This window comes from Typopeltis vanoorti, chromosome 13, assembly GCF_054136105.1.
Source record: "Typopeltis vanoorti isolate ZY-2024b chromosome 13, IOZ_Tvanoo_1.0, whole genome shotgun sequence".
NCBI lineage: Eukaryota > Metazoa > Arthropoda > Arachnida > Uropygi > Thelyphonidae > Typopeltis > Typopeltis vanoorti.
Genome location: NC_143561.1, coordinates 49,203,003 through 49,225,895, shown reverse-complemented (window position 1 = coordinate 49,225,895; position 22,893 = coordinate 49,203,003). Strand labels below are relative to the sequence as shown.

General features: G+C 34.7%; 1 protein-coding gene across 1 annotated transcript in view; it reads right to left on the bottom strand.

Annotated features, from left to right (window-relative positions):
• Positions 1-21,537, bottom strand: part of LOC150100134 (uncharacterized) — a 147,118-nt gene extending 125,581 nt beyond the window's left edge. Inside the window, exons 1-2 of the mRNA XM_090402601.1 lie at positions 21,414-21,537; positions 8,203-8,339 (exon numbers count right to left, since the gene is read on the bottom strand). Coding sequence (XP_090258727.1) covers positions 8,203-8,290 — 88 coding nt within the window. The 5' untranslated portion in view covers positions 8,291-8,339; positions 21,414-21,537. The remainder of the gene's footprint in view (positions 1-8,202; positions 8,340-21,413) is intronic.
• Between the last annotated feature and the right edge of the window lie 1,356 nt (positions 21,538-22,893).

Here is a 22,893-nt window from a genome sequence, read left to right as displayed (position 1 = left end):
TCCTTGAGAGTATATATCAGGAATTTGATGGTGATTCGGAATAGATTATTCTGAATTCAGTTTATCCAGGTTTTGATATATATTTCTATAATACCCAATGATTAATGTTTTGAAGTACTACAACATATTACCATACATAAACTTAAAGTGAATCAGAGTGTAGATAGTAATTTAACACAATTTCAGTTTTTCACAGAGTTAATTGGATGGCCAAGGCAATTAAACATTGCAATAATATAGGAATATAAATTATGAGGTAAGTAGTATATTGAAAGGTGTCCTCCAGCCTAGTTTGTTTTGCAAGAATAAAATCTACAATTTTCAAAGACAAACTTGGCCATCTCAGTATGAAGCTAATGAACACTTTCAATTGTTTTTTTCTCTACATTATAAGGAGATAAAATTCCAAACGGTGTGATTCACATGACTTGATTAAAAAGTGCAATTGAGGTAATATATTTCTTTTTCGTAGTTCATATTGCATGTAGCAAATGCTAGTTGTATAACAATTGGCACATACAGACTGCTAATTTTGACCAAACGGTTGACCATTTTCAAATTAGAAAAATTTGGGAAGATTTTTGCCACTCTCACACAGAAAAGATTGTGACCCTTATAGTACATCAGTACTAGATAGGCTAATGTTTTTTTTAAAAGATTTTTTAAAATATTTTTCACATCATAATCAAATTTCTGATATATATCCTTAGCAAATGTATAGGATATTTATATAGTAATGATGGAAACTTTTCATACAGTACTAAGTTTGTATCAAGAATTTTTCTCCAAATTAGTCTATGTCAAGACTCCAGTTGTCAGATCTTATATTTTGGTTTTATAAGTCACTTCTTACTGCATCAATCCATATAGATCTTGGTCTTCTCTGGGTCTTTTTCCTGTCATCCTGGCAACAAACACTTGTTTTACTAATCCCTTCTCTTCAATTTTGTTTAAGTGACCATCTTAGAATAGCTCTGCTCACACATTCTTGAATGCTAACAATGTCAAGTTCCTTCCTAACACCCTCATTTTTAATATGATTCAGCCTCTGAGGTAATCTGTTCACCCTGTAATTTTTTTCAGAATTATCATATCTGCAGTTTCCAATCATTACTTATTTTATTTCTAACCCAGCTCTCAGATCCAAAAGTTAAAATTGGTTTCAACACCATCTTATTTACAGCTAGTATAGTGTTTTGACAAATTTCCCATTAATTCCATATAAATTTACTCAGTTGACTCCCTACCATATCATACCATACTAGCTTTACTAATTCTGTTATTTATTTCCATATTTAATTTGCCATATTCATTAAAAATTATGCCTAAATAGCTGAATTACTTGTTATACAGATTCCAACATCCTATTGTCTTATACCAATGGCATTGTTATCCTTAGACTGGATGTCACACTAATTTAATCAAGGCAAGTGAGCCTAGTGGTCTTGACCTCTAGGCTCACTTTGATTAAATTAGGACTAAACCAGGAAAAGACTAAATATGTGAATTTCAAGAACTCAGCAAAAATGACACCCAACTTGGTTGTTGATAATTACATTTTTGAGGAGGTGGATAACTATCTAGGAGTCTGTTAAGTTAACAGCTACTATAATGATGTGCATCTGCAATTTTACCTCCTGAAGTCCAGAATATTATCAAGAAAATCCAAAGAGAAACTATTTACGCTATCTATGACCAATATTAACCTATGGTTGTGAAGCAGAGTCAAAACAAAAGGAGATAATAGAAAACTTATCATATCTGAAAAAAAAAAAAGTACTGAAGAAATTCACACCATTTTATAATCGAAATACTGGACTGTATGAATGAAGACATAATGAAGAGCTATGAAGCCTGTTTCAAAAATCCAACATCCTATCATTTTTAAGAAGCAAGAGAATCGAGTGGCTTGGTCTCATTTGGAGAGCAGATGATCAGTTTATCAAACAAGTACTTGTAAATAAAATGGACAAGAAAAAAAAACATAGGAAGATCCCAAACATGATGGATGGATCTACGTAGTAACTAAAAACTTAAGCCAACTGGATGAACACTTTACACCAGATGTAGCTTATGACAGAGACCAATGCTAAAATCTGGTGATGGCAGTATTGGACCTGAATTGTCTATTAAGCTGAAAGAATATAAACTGCATCTTGAATTAGAAACCTATGTTTTCAATGTCCTTGCCTGTGTTACAGAGTGTTTTCAATGTCCTTGCCTTGTTACAGAGTGTTTTCAATGTCCTTGCCTTGTTACAGAGTGTCTTTTTACTACTGATTTTCATATCGAATTTATTACAGCTAGCCTGGCTAGCTGAGTTGTTAGCATCTGCTCTCTAACCAACAGGTTGCTGTCATGGGCACGACTGTCTTTAGTTGGAAGATGAATTTCATCACCCAGTATGAAACCACAGCTGCTTAATGAAGGCCTGAAGAGACTTGAAAAAGTTCCAAGTTTAGCATTTCCAGACTATGTAAAAAAAAGTAATAAAAATAAAAAAAAAATTACAAAATTAATTTTAAAAATAGGAGAGATCCTTGGTCCACTCATAGTACTAATGCACTACAGGCTTATCTTTTGTGAGAGGGAACCATATAAAAAAGGCTACTCTATTTAGTCAGGGAATCCTAAATCCATGATGATAATACTCCTGCAGTACAAGTCTTCAAGAGTATTATCATCATCATCTGCATAAAGTAAAGAGCTGCTCTGAATATCTCCAATTAAGATATCAGACCTAATGCTGCTTCCCTTCATAATGTGATCCATATAGAATGTGAATCATGAATAAAAGTGAACATATTGTCACAGTGAACCTCGGCTCACACTTGTTTTTACAAACCATCTTCCCATATCTCCTTCAATTCTAGCTGCTGACTTATAACTCAAATAGACAATATATTGCTCAATATAATGTACCTCTTATAGCATGTAACTGTTGCATTTTGAACAGCTTTTTTTCTAGGTACCTTGTCATATGCCTTTTCAGATCTACAAAGCTATATAACAACCTTGTTATATTCCAAAATTTTTTTTTAACTCTCTTAAAATGAAAATTTGATCCTAACCACCTCTATATAGCCTGAACCCAGCTTGTTCTTTTCCAAGCCTCCCTCCCTTTCCTTTCCCTTCTTAGCACTTTTTTATATTTTTATGAGTACTAACAAGAGCTCTACTCCAATGGAATTCAACTTTCTAACCATGCCTTCTGAATTATGCAGTGCAGCCACTGTAAAAACCATCCATTAGGTTCTGCAATTTGCATTCTCTCAATCTGTCTTCATACTCAACATTTCAAAGAACAAAAACCAACTTAGTAAATCATCTCTGAACCCTCTCCTCATTTTGAAACTCATCATTTTGAAACCTAGGTGACCAAATTTGTGCATAGTAATCCATATTTGGTCTGATCAAAGCCTCGTACAATAGAATCATAACATCTTGACTTCTAAATGTTATCATTCCCATAATCTGCTGTTATCCTTACAATTTTAGCAAAATTGTCCACGAAATTAAGTCCCTATCCACCATTACCCCAAGATTTTTCATCACCACTACCACCACCTCCTCCTCTAAGATATCCCCCACAATCCTATATTCTACATCCCATCCTCTACTATATCCTCGTGTTTATCATTCTCCTATTATCATTGACCAACATCACCCACCCATAATCATTCTTCCTTCTACTGGCCACATTTCAAAAAAAAACCCTAGGATTTCTTTTAGCGTCATTTTCTAACTGCTGCTTATGCTGCACTTTCGCTACCCTTAGCAAGCAAGACCTTGCTTACTCTGTACTCCTCATGTAGCTTATTATCCCCACTCATCTTGTGCTGAATCCACAATGCCTTTTTCTTCCAGACTGCATGCTTCACCTCCTCAATCATCCATTTTACACCTACCTTATTTAATTTAGTCACCTTTGAAATACACTCAGTCATTGCCTCTGCCAGATACTTCCTGAGTAGAGACCAAGCAGCACTGATTTCCTTGCCATCCAACTCCCCATTCCATACTATTGCTGCAAGACACCTACTGAGTTTATCATAATCACCTGCCTTTCTCACAAAAGTCCTCATATGGCTGGCAATCACCCAAGTAATCACTTTCACCAACTGGAGGAAGATGTTACACTTCATTTACAACAACACCTTCTGATGAGATAATCAAATCCAAGGTCCTCGACATGCAGCCTCTGTTATGTTCTGCTTAAGGTAGCTATCCCTTAAAAACTCAATTCATTCTCTTTGGTTCCTGATGCTTCATTCCAGTCTATATTACCATAACTGAAATTGCCCATAATGATAACCCTGTTCTTATTAGCCAGACATTTGTCTCAACATTTCCTTCTCACTGCCTTCCACATTACCAGGCCTATAGCAACATCCTACTAAACATTTCATTCTATCTGCCTCCACTTTACACCATACTACTTCAAAACCACTGTCGGTATTTGTTCCTTGGATCTCCATCCTAGATGGGCACAACTCCACTGCCATCATCAATAGCACTCCTCCACTCTTTTTGCTACGTCTGTCTTCATGAAAGACTACATATCCCTCCATCTCTATTCCTGTCAGAATGTCATCCTTGTTCAACTATGTCTCATTTATTCCAACAATTTTTGGGTACATTAACTCCATAAATGCTACAATATCATTCCCCTTGTTTTGGATATTTTTAGCATTTATAAGCATATACAAATCATTTCTGTTTCTATAACAAGTCCCACTGATGCTTCTCAGATAGAAGCATCAGTGGGACTTACTCCTCTACACCCCCCCTCTGTCTATATCTCTATCATGACTGATATTACACCCCCCCCTCCCAAGACCTAAATGTCACCTCCACATCCTTGACTATCTTAACCCTTTCTTGCACACTCGCACATCTACTCCTGAAACCATCATCTACATTTCTCAGGCAATGTCTCCCTGTCCACCCTGTGTTCCTTTTCTCTCATTCTCTTCACTCGTGCCACTCACCACTCCATTCTGAAACCTTACTCTCCAGCTATTCCACAACATCTCTTGCTTCCTCAGGTTCTACATTCAACTATCCAACATGCATTTAATATCAACAATAGCTATGAAATGTGATTTCAATCAACATTAGAACGTACATGGCAATGTACATCCCTAATACATTTTCGAAAAATAAACAGCAAAATCCTAACAGAAACAAATCAGAAAAGTCTACTAAGGTGATTGGAACACCAACTCAGACATGCACTTTTATCTACATTCAGTACTCTTACTCTCTACAGAGCAAAAAGTTGGAAGCAGAAGTAGAGTAAAGCTCAAGAAGTTTTGGTAATACATAAACATTTTTTTGAAAGACAAGATCTCATATGTCAACAAATATTCTGCCAACAATGAGACCTCTTTCAACAGTACCTATGAAATCTGCATGGACTTATCAATCCATGTGTAAAACAGTTACATATAATTACTGACATTATCTATTTTAGAAATTTGATCCATTTTATAAATTTATTCTGCTTCAGATTGCCCGTCGCCAGGGCTAAGTTGTCCCCACTATATGGTCAGACAGAAAATTCATCATAAGCAGATATGTATACTGTTCATCATATTAGACAAACATTTTATATACAGTAATACCCCAACTTACGCTATCCCGACACGCGAATCCGGAGTTATGCGGTTTCTTATATGTACGTATTCCCATCACGCCTCACCGCTAGTCGTATCTTTCCGTGCCGGCTGCATTCACCAGTGTTGCACATGCTGTGAACAAGCACTGACATGTTTCGCGTGGTCTCCATTCATACGCGATTTTTATAGTCTACAAAATCACATAAAAAATAATAATGTCGTCCAAAAGAAGCAAGTCCAATTCTTCTACAGCTAGCAAGAAAAGAAAAACATTGACTTTGGAAACAAAACTCAACATTATTAAGGATTTTGAAGGTGGAATGAAAATTTGTGAGCTATCAAAGAAGTTCAATCTACAAGAATCCACAGTAAGAACAATCATGAACGATAAAGAAAGAATTCTCGCTGCTGTGAAAAATGCCCAATCATTGAATTCAAGCATAATTCGTAAACGTCATGGGATTATTGGCGAGATGGAAATGATGCTTAAATTATGGTGTGATAATCAAGTGAGAGTAAAAATTGCCCAGTTGATCAAATGACGATATGTAGCCAAGCCAAGCTGATGTTTGAGAGGCTAAAAGTAGAAGCTGGAGAAGTGGCCAAAGAAGAAAATTTCATGGCCAGTAATGGTTGGTTCAACCGATTTAAAAATCGCTGTAACTAGCACAGCATCGCGGAGAGTGGAGAGGCGGCAAGCGCTGATAAAGAGGCTTCATCTGCTTTTCCTGAGACACTTATGGCTATCATCGAGGAAGGTAGCTATAGCAGTCAAACCATATTTATTATTATTGTTCCAGGAAACTCCAAGGAGTCGACAGACTCATCGAGGGTGTAGACAAGACTAGCTTATTCTGAAAAAAGAAAAAACGTTTCCTGGCTTTAAGGCTTCCAAAGACCGGTTGACAGTAATGCTTGGTGGAAATGCAGCTGGTGATTGCAAGTTAAAACCTCTCTTAATTTATCGCTCCGAAAATCCAAGAGCTCTGAAAGAAAAATCTAAAGCTGGCTTGCCAGTGATTTGGAAGTCAAATTCTAAAGCTTGGGTGACAGCTTCTATGTTTGAAGACTGGTTTGGTCACCACTTCATACCTGAAGTTGAACGTTATTGCCAGTTTAAAAAAATTCCATTTAAAGTTATGCACATTATTGATAATGCACCTGGTCACCCTCCTGCAACTTTAATTGATTTTGATCCATGTGTAAAAGTTGTTTTCTTGCCTCCAAATACAACCAGCTTGCTTCAACCGATGGACCAAGGAGTTATCAAAACATTCAAAGTGTACTACACACACCGTTCGTTTGCAAGTCTGAATGAAGCTATGAGGCAAAATGAGCAACTGTCTGTTAAAGAGTTTTGAAAACAGTTTAATGTTTAAGATGCTGTAAGGATTATTGGAGATTCTTGGAGTGAAATTTCCCAAAAAACCTTGAATGGTGTCTGGAAAAACTTTGTCCATCCTTTTATAAATGCGAAATAGAAATGTTGCCAGAAACTGATCAAGTTGCTGAGGCAATAGAAGAAATTGTCAACCTTGCCAGGCAATTAGATTTAGAAGTCGACAGTGAAGATGTCAGCGAGCTATTAGACTCACATAAAAAGGAGCTTACAATCGACGAGCTCATAGAGATGCGTAAGCAAAGTGCTACTGAAGAGACCGAAACCTCAGATCCAGTTTACCAGAAAAGCACATGACAATTGCAAAATTAACAGAAGGTCTCAGCTTAATTAAGAAAGGTTTACAGATTTTGGAGGACATAGATTCTAACGAGGAATGAATTGTAGCCACAGGGCAAGGAATAAAAAAACACTGGCTTGCTATGAAGAAATTTTGTGTGACAAGAAAAAGACATTATGCTGTCAGACGAATCTATTAGATTTTATGAAACCATCGACATCGAAATAACTTTCTTTTTTTTTTTTTTTTTTTTTTTTATGTACGAAAAACTACAATTATGATTACTGTATATTTCTTAAAAAATATAGGTGTTTTTGTAAACCTTTAGTCCCAATTGTATGTTTGTATATATAAATTACATGCAAAATTATACCCCAAGTTACGCGAATTCGACTTACGCGCTTTTCATTGGTCCCACCTACGGCGTAACTCTGAAGTTATGCCGGAGGTGGGATATTATATATCGCTGTATTATATTATTCTAATACTGTAAAAACTAGAAAATAAATCCAAGATGAATCAAGTGGAATATGGCATAAAGTCATGTAATTAAATCCATTAACATGGATTTTAATTTAAAATGTCATTAGATATAAATGAACACCAAAACTGACAACATGCAAGATATTTATTCTTAGACCAACAAAGTGATAATCATACTTAATTTAGAGAGATATTAACACCACTTTATTAAATCTTTATTTGCACCACTAATATATTCTTTGAATCATTTCCTTCTGACAATAGCAGTACTTGTTTTCAGTTTTTTCAATACCACTACTATGTGCATATTTTATAAATCCAAAATTATCTTTAAAAGGACTGCTTATCCATGCATTATCCAAGAAATTTGACATATATTGCAAATCAAGATTTACTTTATAATTATTCTAAACACTTACCTGCTTTCTGAGATGTTGCTGAGGTAACAACATCTCTGTCACAGCTTTCTGGTGTTACAGAATCTGACTGTCTGGCTGCTGCTGCCATAAGGACAGTTTGCTATTTTAAGGTTTCACAGTTTTCAAACAGTTCCATTCTAGATAAATACAAATGAATTTTACTAAATACACTTATAAATCTTTTTTCATATTATTGATGGCAAAAATATATATACATTTTTGGAAGCCATACATACTAATTTTCAGCTTGCTTTCACCTTCCCTCTTCTAAAAATAATCATGACTGATTTTCAAATATACAATGAACTTCATTTATTACAGATTAATATAATTTTAATTTATTTTCAAATTAATATTATTATATTTAGATTTTCACTGACTTGGAAAAGGACTGTTGGGTCTTTAGTAATCCTTAGTTCCCATGACACTAATGTATTACAGCCATTAGCAGATGGGATAGACATAAATATTGTAAATTACAATTATTAATTTTATCTTAAACTGTTATTAATATTACACTAATATTATTAATCTGTATGAGATTTAAAAGATATTTGGCATAAGCATAAATACAGCACTGGTAGTATTTTTAAAATTCTAAATTTAATTTATAAACTGTATGCTGGCCTGGTTGGCCGAATGGTTAGCGTATCTGTTCTCCAGCCAAAGTCTGTGGGCTCAAATCTTGCCATGGGCATGGATGTTTGCGACAGTCAGTAAAAATACTAGTGGTGGTGATGGGCAGTAGATGGCATTGGTGTAGATCAGCGATTTTCAACCAGTGTGGCGCGGCACATTGGTGTGCTGCGAGATTTGTGAAAACAAATTAATTGAAAGAAATAATGTCATAATTTGCGCATTTATGTATTAGTGTCTGGTCTTCCATCCGCACCTGAAGCTCCCTTATTTATATTTTACGAAACTTACAGTTGGTGAATCAGTTTAAAATTGTGTGTGTTAATTAGCTTTAATTCTTTTGATTAGTGTGTTCATAAATAACTTTATTTAATTCTCTTATTGTTTCTTAGCCGAATAAGAAACCCAAAGAGTTTCATGCCGAATACAGAAAGTATATAAAGTTTGGCAATTCCAAGCGTAAGCAAATACCTGGATAGTGCAGCAACTGACCCTTTAGGTAGTGCAGCAACTGACCCTTTAGGTAGTGCAAGCTGAGGCAACTCATAGCAAGGGTGGAGCAAGCTCCGATCACTATTCTTGATATTTACCCATAATGTGAACTTAGCTCCTAGGAGCTGTGAGAAGGTCACTACCCAGACCGGTTTCAACCTTTATTGAGGTCTCGTCAGCGAGTTCTACCTACTCACTGATGAGACCTCAATAAAGGTTGAAACCGGTCTGGGTAGTGACCTTCTCTCATAATGTTGAACAGTAATACAGCTCCTAGGAGCTAAGTTCACATTATGGGTAAATATCAAGAACAGTGATCGGAGCTTGCTATGAGTTGCCTCAGCTTGCACTACCTAAAGGGTCAGTTGCTGCACTATCCAGGTATTTGCTTACGCTTGGAATCGCCGAACTTTATATAGTTTCTATATTCGGTTAAGAAACAATATGGGATGTAATATCCCTTAACTTAAATAAGTACATGTCGCTGAATTGAAGCCTTTGGCTCTTCATATAATTAGTAATTCTCTTATTTTTAAAAGGTAACTGGTAAGAGTTCTTTTGTTTTATTTTCCAGTCAGTTAATTTTATTCAATAGTATTCCTTTAACATGGATAAATTTGTAATAAAAAAAACGAAAATTTGAAAACAATGAAGAAAGTGAAGCTAGTACGTCGAAAGAAAAAAAAAATGAAAATGAAGCTAGTTTTGCCCAGCACATCAGCAGCTGATACCATATCTAGTACTGGTTCTTCTAAAACTAAATTAAAAACTAACGTTCACCACTACAACAAAAATCATTTGTCATTTGGCTTTATTTCCAGTCAAGAAGATCCGGCAAGTCCTACATACATAGTTTGTGGTGAAAAATTAGCAGACAATGCTATGGTTATGAGAATGTGCAAGGGAATTAACAGCTCCTCTGACCAAGCTGTTTAATTTAAGCCTTAATATGGAAAGATGCCAATGGAGTGGAAAGAGGACAAAATAGTCCCACTGCATAAAAGAGGCTCCAAGACAGAAATGGCAAATTATAGGCCAATCAGCACCTCAGGAGTGGTGATTAAGGAATTGGTGAAAGAGAATTCAGGACTGGGTGGATAGGAATATGATACTCCATGAGAAACAACATGGTTTTCTAAAGGGCAAGTCTTGCCTAAGTAATTTGCTTAGTTTTTATAACAAAGTGATAATGGAGTTGGATAAGGGAAATGGCTATTCAGTGATATTACTAGACTTGCTTTGCAAAAGCATTTGACAAGATTCCACAATAAGACTCAAATGCATAAATTGGAGCAAATTGAGATGGATATGAATCTGGTGATTTGGATTAAAGATTGCAAGTGGTTTTGAGTTCTTCATCAGTGAATGAGTTTATGGAGAGCTCTGATGATACGTACTGTGAAATTAATAGATTTCCTACAATGAGTCTTCTGATTACATGGAGATATCTATATTATAATAATAATATAATGGAAACATGCAAAACTGTGAAAAGTGGCATGAGTCAGTTGTTGTTGTCCAGCATTGTTTGTAGGTGGTTTGCTGAAAAACTGAATCGGCATCTGAAAGATGTCCAAATGTCACACAGGATCATTCCTTGGTTCTTAAGTATGCCATGTGAAAAGATAACATAGTAGATTCTTTTATCTTGTGATAGATGAAGTTGCCATCTAAGTGGGGCATACTATTGTTCCAATAAATGTCGTGATGTGTGTTGGAAAAATGAAAAGCTAAGTCAGAGTTGTGAACATTTCCAAGAACGGTCTGTTCTTATCTCAAAAGTTGTGTTTGTGCCCTCCCACACCAAATCCTTAGATTCCTCAAAGGTGTCACAATAAAACTTCTTAAGTCTGTACTACATGCAAAAAGTCACATAAACTACAAGATGGTTGTAGAAAGGGGGGGGGGGGGGTATGTTCTTTACAAGAGAGCAAAGCAGACTCCGTATAGCAAGATCTTTACGGGTTAAGTCAACCTAATATTGTGAGGTTTGAAGAGGCTAATGATCAAGACAGAAAGTCTACCAACATATGGAATAGAAACCGAGTCTCTGTAGCAAATATCAAAATTCTGCTGGTGGAGCAAGAGTAGAAAAAAGCAATTTTTGTACAAGATTTTTTTTTTTTGAATATCTAGTTGCTGAAGTAGAATTTGCTCTATTGTTGATCTGTCCCCCCCCCCCCCCGATATCTCTAACCTACCCAAGTATTGGAATGACTTCTAATGGGACTATATTGATCAAGTACATATAAGAAACAACTATGTTATACCAACTAGTTTCACCAACTAAGGCTGTCAGCATCTTCAGGGTACATAACTGATGTAAGGCACTAAAAAGTTAAAAACTGTTACAAACTATAATCAACCAATTCCAATTGCATTAGACAAAGAACAGAGCACGTACAATACATGCATAGAGCGTGCATGATCTCACTTGTTATTTAGGAGTGTTCTATAGTTCCTAAATAACAAGTGGCACTGTAATTCAGTTCTGGTGAGTTAAGAGATCTAATAAGGGTCTTCCAGATCACGAACAAGATTAGTCCTTGGTTCCTGTTAAGGTTTTATATACAGCGGGCAACTACTGTGGCTTCTTTAATAATTCGAGAGCAGAAGTCCTCCTCCTGTATGTAAGGAATTGTGCTTCTATCCCGTTTTGTGCTCTATGATATGGTTCGTCCTTGAGAAATGAAAAGGACTTCCTCTCCCAAATTATTAAAGAAGCCACAGCAGTTACCCACTGTATACAAAACCTTAACAGGAACCAAGGACTAATCTTGCCCGTGATCTGAAAGACCCTTATTAGATCTCTTAACTCACCAGAACTGAATTACAGTGCCAACTATAGAACGTACCTAAATAACAAGTGAGATCATGCACACTCTATGCATGTATTGTACGTGCTCTGTTCTTTGTCTAATATAATTGGAATTGGTTGATTATAGTTTGTAACAGTTTTTAACTTTTTAGTGCCTTACATCAGTTATGTACCCCTGAAGATGCCAACAGCCTTAGTTGGTGAAACTAGTTGGTATAACATAGTTATTTCTTATATGTACTTGGTCAATATAGTCCCATTAAAAGTCATTCCATAGCTTTTGTGGTCAAGAAAATTAAGCATTCTTTTAACTACCCAAGTATTGTTTCCACTCTAATTACTTTAAAAGGAATGAACAAATTTTCAAACAATTTTTTGGCTTTACCATGGACAGCCCATGTCTCCATCTGCCAACCCATTCATGGAAAATTTTGAAAAATGATTTCTAAGGTCAACAAACCTTGAAGCGAATGTCATGGCTTTGCAAGAGGACTTGAATGCACTGGCAAAATGGGCAAGTGATTAGAGTTACCAGTTCAATGTTGCAAAGTATAGTTTTAAAATTTGGGGAGCAAAGTATACAATTGGTGGCAATATCTTGGAGGAAGTGGTGGAAATGAGCTCTGGGAGTGATTGTGGACAAGAATATAAAATTTTGGGAACATGTCCCATCTTCCTACAATGTGGGCTGTTTCTGCACTAGGCAAAAAAGCCTGGTGATCAGATCCTTAAAGCACCTTTTCTAGCTATACAAAATCTCAACTAACTCCCTAGTTGATAGATGGTTTTCATTATTTGAAAAAACAAAACAGACTATTGGAGACATGGTGGCATTTCGTTTCCAGAGAGAAGTGTCTAGTTTCTGTCCTACTCTTTCCTTTTATATGGATTTTTTTTTTAATTTAATATAATTTATGGTAAAGTGGTTCTCTATAAGCTAACTAGTAGATAGGCCATCCTGATGGTAACAAATCAGAAAGCTTTCTGATTTGTAAGAAATGATGTCCCGTTCTCTGCTAGATTGTGCTTATTGGGAATCTGAGTACAGTAGTAAGAAGGGAATATTGCCAAGGCCATACACATGGACAGAAGACAGCTTTCTGTGGAGACATGTTCATGAATCTGTTACCTCATGATGCACATGCTGCTGCTCTGTAATTTACTTTCTGACATTACCAATCATGAAAGAATCAGATCAGAAAAAATCTCTCACAAAAATACATACATGCATACATTTATATATATAACAAAAAACTATACAAAAAAAAAAAACCTTTCATATAAACATAAATGATGTGCAGCACCACATGCATCAATACTAGACCTGTTGCTTCTCACAAAATCTCAACTGGCACCTCACTAACAACAATCCACCTAAACTATCAAACTATACAATTATGTGATTCCTTGTTGTGTTCAAACCTAACACAACCCTTTCTTTATGATTTGCTCTGGCTCAGATTTCCCTGTTACACTTGGCCGCATTATTTTCTGTTTAACACAAATGATCAAGCTGAAAGAGATGCCAGAGTATATGCTGTTAGTTATAATGGAACTAAACTGTTCATCTGACCACATGAATGATAGATAACTCTCACTATTCTAATACCTTGAAATTTCTTAACCTTCTGTTTCCAATACACTATAGATTTCAGCTCTCTTCTTGGAAACTTAGACCATAACTATGTCCATGTTTCTTATCTATAAAATGCCCTTCACTCAGCCATTCTTCTTTGGTACTGGCCTTCTCTGTGATTTCTACTCCACCTTTCCACAATCTGATTACAGTTTCTACTCCAAATGAATAACTGAAATAACCCTTGCTAGAATGAGGTCTTCATTCCCCTCACTCCACCCTAACCAAGATGCAATTCTGCAACATATGTGCATCAGATTACAAGATAAAAATTCTGATCATCTCAAGTGACTTAGATCAAAAATCTCAGCTTTGCACTTGGCCACATCTGTTAGTCTTTTGCCCTTGCAAATGAGTTATTAATTTCTTCTCTGGTCATTCTCAAATAATTCCTCTCTTCAAATTTCCCCACTAATGTTCTTTCACAAACCTCACATCCTATCCATAGTTTTGCTGATAACAGCATACTCCATTCCTCCTCCTCCTTTACAAACCTTGTTATGGCTAAGTGATCCACACAATAATAACCAATGTTTTTAAACACTCATCTTGTCATTCTTCAGGAAGATGAAGATCACCTAGTGAACTTCAACAATAACAAAAACACAATCTTGTCTTAATTCGTGAAAGAAAAAACTCGCCTCATCAGATCAATCTTCAATTAGGTTTCTCTTTTCAGCAGGCTTCAAATCCCATCAATGATGTGAAGAAACTTCAGTTGAAAGGTCTTTTCAACTGAAGGCAAGTTGGCTGGTCTTATACAAAGGTGGTAGGTTTTCCACTCTCAAAAACTATGGTTTTTTTTCATCCTACAAGCAGGCAAACCAGCTATCTATAAAAATAGATACAATTGTATTATAACAAATTGAAACATTGGATTCATCGCTTTAGATGCTTCAGACATGATTCAAAAGAACTCAAACTTTTTTTTTTTTTTTCAGGTTGGCAATATATACCCATATACACAGTTTTTCCTGGCACAAACACAGTCTCTAAAAGCCTTAGTAACCTTTTCTCTTTGCACCACTACTTGTCAGTCAAATCCTAATGCTATATAAATTCCAAATCTATCCAGACCTTAAAATATTGTTCTCACATTTGGGATGATGAATCAAAAATCTATCAGAAAACATTTCATACTATTGAAGTGGAATTCACTCGATAAGTGACCTGCTCTCACAGACTCACTCTATGAACTGGTGATCCCTACAATTTCTCCTACATGTTTTTATGTCTAAGCATATAAACACAGGAGCAACTATTTGGCAACATTCATACACAGTTTGGCTTCAAAACTTACTAAGCCAACTTCCCAACTTTTTTGTCTGCCTCAGTTTTCGACCAGCCCTCAGTTTACATCAAATATGCTTAAGGATGACTTCTAGCTGTGCAATAAGCAAAAATGTTTGTTCTTTCACATTAATCATGCACATTGGTATTAGCATTATAGATTTGTGACCCCCTATATGTAGAGGTGATTAAAAAACGGGTAAGTAAAATGCAAGACATCTCATAGTTAACATTACATATTGTATTTATAATGGTCTACTATATATAAATTTTGAAAAGATTATAATATGTCAAAACCTTTTGCAGTTCAAATATACAGTATAAATTTTTGTATGCAATAGTTCACAAATTGCTTTAGATGCTTTAATTGCATGTTACTAACACTCAAAATTTCAACTAAAAGATTTGCTATATCTTGTGAACAAAAAAAAAAAAAAAAAAAAAAAACAATTCTGTTTGCTTTCCTACTAATTCATCTGATATTAAACTGTGTCTGGAATTTAATCCCAGAACATGATCAAAATCAGTTAGCCCTGAGTGCCGATTTATTTTTATTGTGTGTATTTATTTATTTTGGGGGGGGGGGGGGATAAAGAAAGTTTGGCGATTAAGTGCAAGGTGTATGGTAACAATAGAACAAAATTCAGTCATATTTGGCTACATATGAAATAGTTTCATAGATAAAGTAATGGCAAGAAAGAGTCAAGATGGATCATATCCAGCAGTTTCTCGAGATGTTTTTTGCACATCTTTCCACAAAAATGCTACAGTGAACTTTCTGTCTTTGCAATAACGAGGGAATGAAGTGCCTGTGGCAAATGTCTAACTTGCGCCCTCCCCACAACCTAAAAATTACAAACATTTTTGAAAAATTTAAATGTAACAAGTTAAATTTTACTAAATGCAATCTGTTAAATACTTACTATTAACCACATCAAAACGAGTTGCGGTGTGTTGCATAATTTGTATGTCTAAAGTGGCGTATTGCCGAAATTTAAAAATACAATATAAAATAACGGACTTTTATATCTATTTATTTATTTTTAACGTTTTGCGCCCCCCAAACCTAGTTGCACCCATGGCGGGTGCCTCTTTCGCCATTACCACACCGTGTCTTTGAATAAAATTATGTTAGGACTCTTGGACTTTGACCACTGCTTTGTTTCTGAATCATACCCAACTTATGTCAACAACATCTACACTTCTTTTCTAAGATTACTGCAGATCTATTTGAAGTGATTTCTAAAGAACCTGATACACACAAACCTAATTTTGATTGCTGATGAACAGAAAATTGATAAATTGGACATTGATTTATTTAATATCCAGTTTTTTCAAAAGGTTTTGGCAGGATCCAAATAAGATTCCCACATTGGTGTGAGCTGTGACTAATTTCCAACCAAATTTCATCCTGTGCTTACAGATCAAGGCTGTTAATATTTCACATCTGCCATGACAATGTGCCACCATCATAAACTACTCAAATCCCTGTGTTTCAGTTTCTTTCCATCACCCCAGTTAATAATCGAAGGATTTCGGAAAAAATTTTGACAAGAATGAAACAAGAACATGATGCACGTGCATTGCTCTTTCAAGTCTGCAATCATCTATAAAACAAAATTTCCCACATATGCTTTACAAGACTTTATCTAGCAAATTGATATTTCTGACTGACAGTAGCCCAACTTCACAGGAGATGACAGACTACTATTCTAGTGCTACTTAGTGCAGAGCTCCAAACTAACAATAATATTAATCTTTCCCTAATTTAGAAAATTCTTTATCAGAGTCTACATCTTCCTTTAACAACATCTGCAATACCGTTAAGTTACAAATTCAACCCAAACAGACAAACAAGAGGATATCCTGTAATATCCTTAATTTGCCTTCCTCTTTTCTTGCTGAAACAGCATAGCTAACAGGAACTAAACCTTAAATATTCAACTGCAAAGAAATGAAGAAAACATTGACTAATTCAGCCAGTGATAATCAGAACCATCATGGTGGACACAAAAAATTAGACAGCCCTGGAAAAGAAGATATCTTATTAAAAAGGTCCTGGCAAGTAAGTCAGAATATGTCCTTAGAGAATAAAGAGAAATGTAAAAAAGACATGCGTAAAACACTTAAACAAATAAATAAAAAAAACTTTCATAAAAATACAAAGGATATCATGATGAAAGAAATGTTCTAGAGACTACTGAAACAGTTTGGAATGAAGAAAAGTCAGATCATTATCAGAGATGATAAAAGTGCTAAAAGTTGAAGACAAAGAGTAATTTTTCAAAGAGTACTTTGAAAAATTGCAATATGAAATGAGCAACAATAGAACAATGGAAGAAAACAACCAAAAACAATGCAGTCAAGAGCATATTTCAATACTGGAGGTAGAAAAAAAAAGCTGTCAGACATCTGAAATGTGGTAAAGGCTACAGGAGTACATGATATTACATCAGATATGCTTAAATATGGAAGTATAAATAAAAGATATCAAACTCATCTCTAACTTTATACAGATGTTATACTCCTAAATAAATCCACTAGTTTCATAACTAAATTGAATAAATGCTGTAGCAAATTTATTATTTTTGCTCATACCTGCAAGGAATAAAAAAAGACTCCTTGAGGGAGGTCACACACAGCTCATCAAACATTGAATGAGTTTAAGGCTCATCAAGCCTTAAACTCATTCAATGTTTCTGCACCCACTACATGCTCAGGCAATGCCTTCCACTCATGCAAAAAAAAATCTGCTTCTCACTCCTTTATTCAAAACTACTTATACAGCTTCCAAGAATGGCTTCTTATTTTACCTATGTTTATGCATTCTAAAAAAAAAAACCTTCCGCATTAATCTAACAATCCCTTTGGTTTGAAAATCAGTAATAAAAAGTCAAAAACAATGAGAATCAGACAGGAATATAAAAAATATCAACTTTATTTTTAATTAGGCACAATTTTTAGTGACACCTTCCCCTTAACATGTTAAACTTAATTGCCTGTAACTACTAAGTAACTTTGCTTCACGGAAATTTAATCAGTGTTCTAATAGGGCAGTTAAATTAGAAAGGAAAATAATAAAATAAGCAAAGCTGTTATATAGTAGAAAACAGCTAAATAATTTATATGAAATAAAAGAAATTATTCAAAACATTAAACTAGCAGTATACAAGATAGTGTTTAAACTAATCTTAATTTATGGATATGAGAGCAGGATAAAAATAAAATGGTTGGCCACAAATATGAAATAAGAACTGAGGAAAATTAGAAGAGTTAGCATGAGCATCAACATTAGCATTCACAAATGTGTGAGCAGAGCATCTGAGAGTAGACTCAGAAGTATGGTTGAAGATAACTTCCTGATGCAAGAAACATTTCCCTAGAAATAACTGTGTGTGTTGGGAGAAGGGAAGTCATCTCCGAAGTTTTGCTAGAAAAAGAGCTAGACAATTTCTCTCATCACAGCTGAAATCTAAGTCTCTTCCAATTAAAAAAAATAAAAATTTGAGTTTTTATGTTTTATGGAAGGATTTTGAACATTTATTCAATCCAATTAGCCCTTTCCCAATTTAAATGGTTATTTATTCCGGTATAATATCCTAGTAATCTATTCAACATCCACTCAACTGAATAACAAGTTTTGAAAAAGCTATTTCTATTACATTTCTTCATTATATTTAAAAGTACTTTTGTTTTGGTACTTTTTAGCTTGATAAAAGATATCAAAGCTTCAAGATATCCATTTAAAAAAAAAAAAAAGAAAAGAAAATTAAAACAAAATTACTTCAGTAATCAAAGGTTACAAAGACAGTTGTATATATCTTCCTAACTCATCATAGACATTTGCCAGTTGGCCAAGGGGTTAACGTGCCTACCAATCAACAGGCTGTGGATACGAATTCATGAGCATGGATGATTGCGATTGTCTTTAGGTGGGGGATGAATTTCATCACCTGGTGTGAGACCACTTCCCTGCTTATCAGAGGCCTCAAGTGGCTTGAAATTCCATGTTTGGTCACTACAGCAGAGTTTGCAGACTATGTAAAAAATAAATTAAAAAATGCAAAAAAATATATAAAACCACTGATAAGAACAGAAAAAAAAAATCCTTAGCTTATCCATGGTACAAAATGTACTAAGCTGCGGGTTTGAATCCTAGACATGAACATTTTGTGAATGTCTTCAGATAGCGTAAGAATTTCATTGCCCAGTGTGAGACTACTACCCAGTTAATTGAAGCCATGAAGTAGCTTAGAAAAAAAAAATTTCCATGTTTAGTTCCTAGGGTAGGATTTTTAAGTTTATCTCTTAGCCCACCCATGTTATACTAACATGCAATATACTATAAACTAACATCCTTCTGTGAATTATATTAACAGAAAAAAGAATAAATAACTATTCCTCCTATAGTTTATTATCTTAACAAGATATATAAACTGCATTTTTTATCCCTATTCATCTCTTATTGTGGGGGGGGGGGGGGAACCATAAACATAACTAATGCTAGTCCATTTTTAATATATATAAAATGCACCACTCAGTCCTGAAATCATAAAATGGACTTACAAGTAAATAAAACTACACTGTGGCAGTGAGGGAAAATTGTCCTTCAAAAAATTGGATCAAAATAATAAGACTGAATTTTCACTTAATAACCGGGGAGAAGAAGTAATTGATTCAGTGGCGCACCCAGGGAGGGGGGCCAAGGGGCCCTGGTCCCTCCAAAAGAAAAAGGAAAAAACACTAGAAAATTTTCCAAAAATCTTTTCCAAATTAAAATTCTTTTTTTTTTTTTTTATTTATGTTGCGTCGTGTCTTCTATTTCTATACTACTTATGAATTAGCGATCATTGTACATGCTCAGTCATTGGTCTTATGCGATGCTTAGTGTGTATTCTCAAATCGTCTACTCAACTCGAAGCCCCCCCCCCCCAAAGATTAAATCCTGAGTGCGCCATTGAATTGATTATAATAGAAATTAAACTGAAATCAATATTATTGATGAAAATTTAAGAAACATTATATTAATCAATATAATAGAAATGTCTAGAATGAAATCAGATGTCATGATGTATTTTCTAAAATAGTTTACATCATTCCTCACTGGAAACACAAAACTTCACAGTAAAAATCTTAAATCACTTAATAACGATGTAAATAAGAGAATAAATAATAATTAACTTATTTTTGGCACTTTTATCATCTCTGACAATGATCTGAATAAATAATTTAAAAATGCTGAATACATGGTGAATCCAATTACAATAAAACTTCATGAATTGCATTAATTGTTATTATAAAATTAAGAAACTTATCTACAAATCTATGTATTTATTATTATTTATGATAAAATTCTTCCCCACCCAAAAAAAAAAAAAAAAAAAAAAAAATTGAGTAACATTAAGAATTATCCCATTTAGTGAGCAAAGCAAATTATAGTCTTTAAAGAAATAGCAAGATCTCTTCTGTATACGATCATTGTACCAAGCCTCCATGGAGTGCGAGCTCTCATGATAATGTGCTAATTATAAATTTATGAACTTCCAAACTCCATAAATGTTGTATTAGCTGAATCAGAATACTGCCAAATACTTTTGACGAGTCAAACCGTTAGCTTTGTTATTTTTTTCCTTCTTCGCACGGATGCAGTTAATATATTTATAGCATAACTACTTATGCTGTATCAGGAAAACACACATTCAATTAAATGAAACTAAAAAAAAAAAAAAAAGAAAGAAAGAAAGAAATAGTGGTATTACCCCATTATTTCGACCCCATTATTACCAAACATTATTTCGACAGTATTCAAGATTAATATAAAATTTTGTAGAGAATTTAGGTATATCTCCCAACCAAATCTAAATATCAAAATTCCCAAATACGTGTTACCGGATATTTCTTAAAAGTGATGTACAATTCTAGTATCACAAATCATTTTAAACTGTACTTTCAAAAACGTTGATATATTGATATACGTTATGTAAGTATCGGACATATATGTCCAGCATAATTTCTGCAAATGACATATTAAAACTGACAGACAAATACATGCATTAAAATAAAAATAAATAAAGGTCAATGGATGAACTACTGAAACACTACCTTAATTAACTTCACTTTATTTAAGCACCAAATCAACTCAACAGGTACTGAAGTGTGCAAGTTTAACATAAACACGCAGGCGACAGATAAACGAAACGAAACTACGTTCTGATATTGTAACTGACCACGTGTAACAGATTATGAGAGGGGTCTCTCATATCTCCCCCCCCATTTTTTTTTCCTCCTTTGACATTCAAACAACTTTTATACCTATTATATACTGATCGTACTACTCACCTGTCGTTTCCTTCAAGGACTTACAAGAATACAATTCACATAAAGTGAGGCACGAGGACCAAATTGCAAACACAACGCGCTTAACAGTTCACTCATGACGCCTAAACTACCAAAGTTTGTCTCGATCTCCGACATCGGCCAAGGCCTTGGCTAAAGCCGACCACAGCGCTGAATTCAGTGGCGTCAGTCTTCAATGACGTAGTAAACAGTAAGCCCAACGTCTTCCTTTATTTTTAGCAAACAGGGTGTTAGCAATATAGGTTCTACGAAGCTCCTTGTCAGTGCACCAGTTGTAAGAAATAAATGAAGGGTTTTTTTTTTTTCGACAACAAGAAAACGCGATTTACTTTCATGAATCTAGCAAGAAAGCATTTCTTAGTTGCATATGATCAAATACAAATATTGATTACACACGTACGATGATAAAGTACAATTTCATATCATTTTGCTTTGTACTCTGAACTTCTGTTTGGAACATTCATACCATTCGTCCCCTGGTGGTAGTTGCAATACTATATGTGTATATATATAAATTAATATTAAAAATATGAAAACTAAATACTGTATTAAAAATAACAGTACTGACCAAAGTCATTTTCACGAATGACATAATACTGACATTGTTTTACTGTTTTATACAAATTTCTTGTAATAAACGGCATTTTAGCATTCTCAGTAGATAGGTAGTTATATAATCCGAGAAACCTCTGCTATAAACTCATTTATTACTATTTTATTTCAAAAACTTCTAGACACAAGAAAGGAAGTTAGGAAACACTACATTCAAGTACTCAGAATTTTTCTAGGGGATAGGGAAGTGCGCTCGTAATACATGGCCAGCAAAAAGTCCACTGAATTCTATAGCCTCCTGAGAACGTCAGGTCACTCACATACTCCCTTAACTGTGCGTATAATAAACATCATTCAGTAATAAGCAGAACTGAAACAGTTTTTTTTTCTCCGTTTTCTCATATTTCAGGGATGCGCTGAATTTTGGGATCAGGGGATCCAGATAGTCTCTTGGAGCACTAGATTAACAGTAACTTGATAAACATGTCACAATCTTGGTTTGAGGATTCCATTTTATAACAAGTCATTACATTACAGAAATAAATACGCCATGTTATCGGAATTATCAATAGAAATTAATGGAAATTATCCATTCTTACTCTAACAGCAAGAGAGAGAGAGCACTTTTTTTTAATATATTATTTTATTGTTGTTTTTAAACATGGGGAATTCTAAATACATACTTTTATACTGTATATTTTTATAACAATTTTACTCACGAAAGATTGGTAACCTATAGTGCAGATTGAATTGTGTGGAAACCTCCACTCTATAGACCAAACATGAGACTTTTCGAGCCATTTCAGGCCTCCGATAAGGGCGGTGGTCTCACATCGGCGATATAATTAATCTACTATAAAGGAGCCACCACTGAGAAAGCAAATACATGAGCCGAGGGTTAATCAAAATA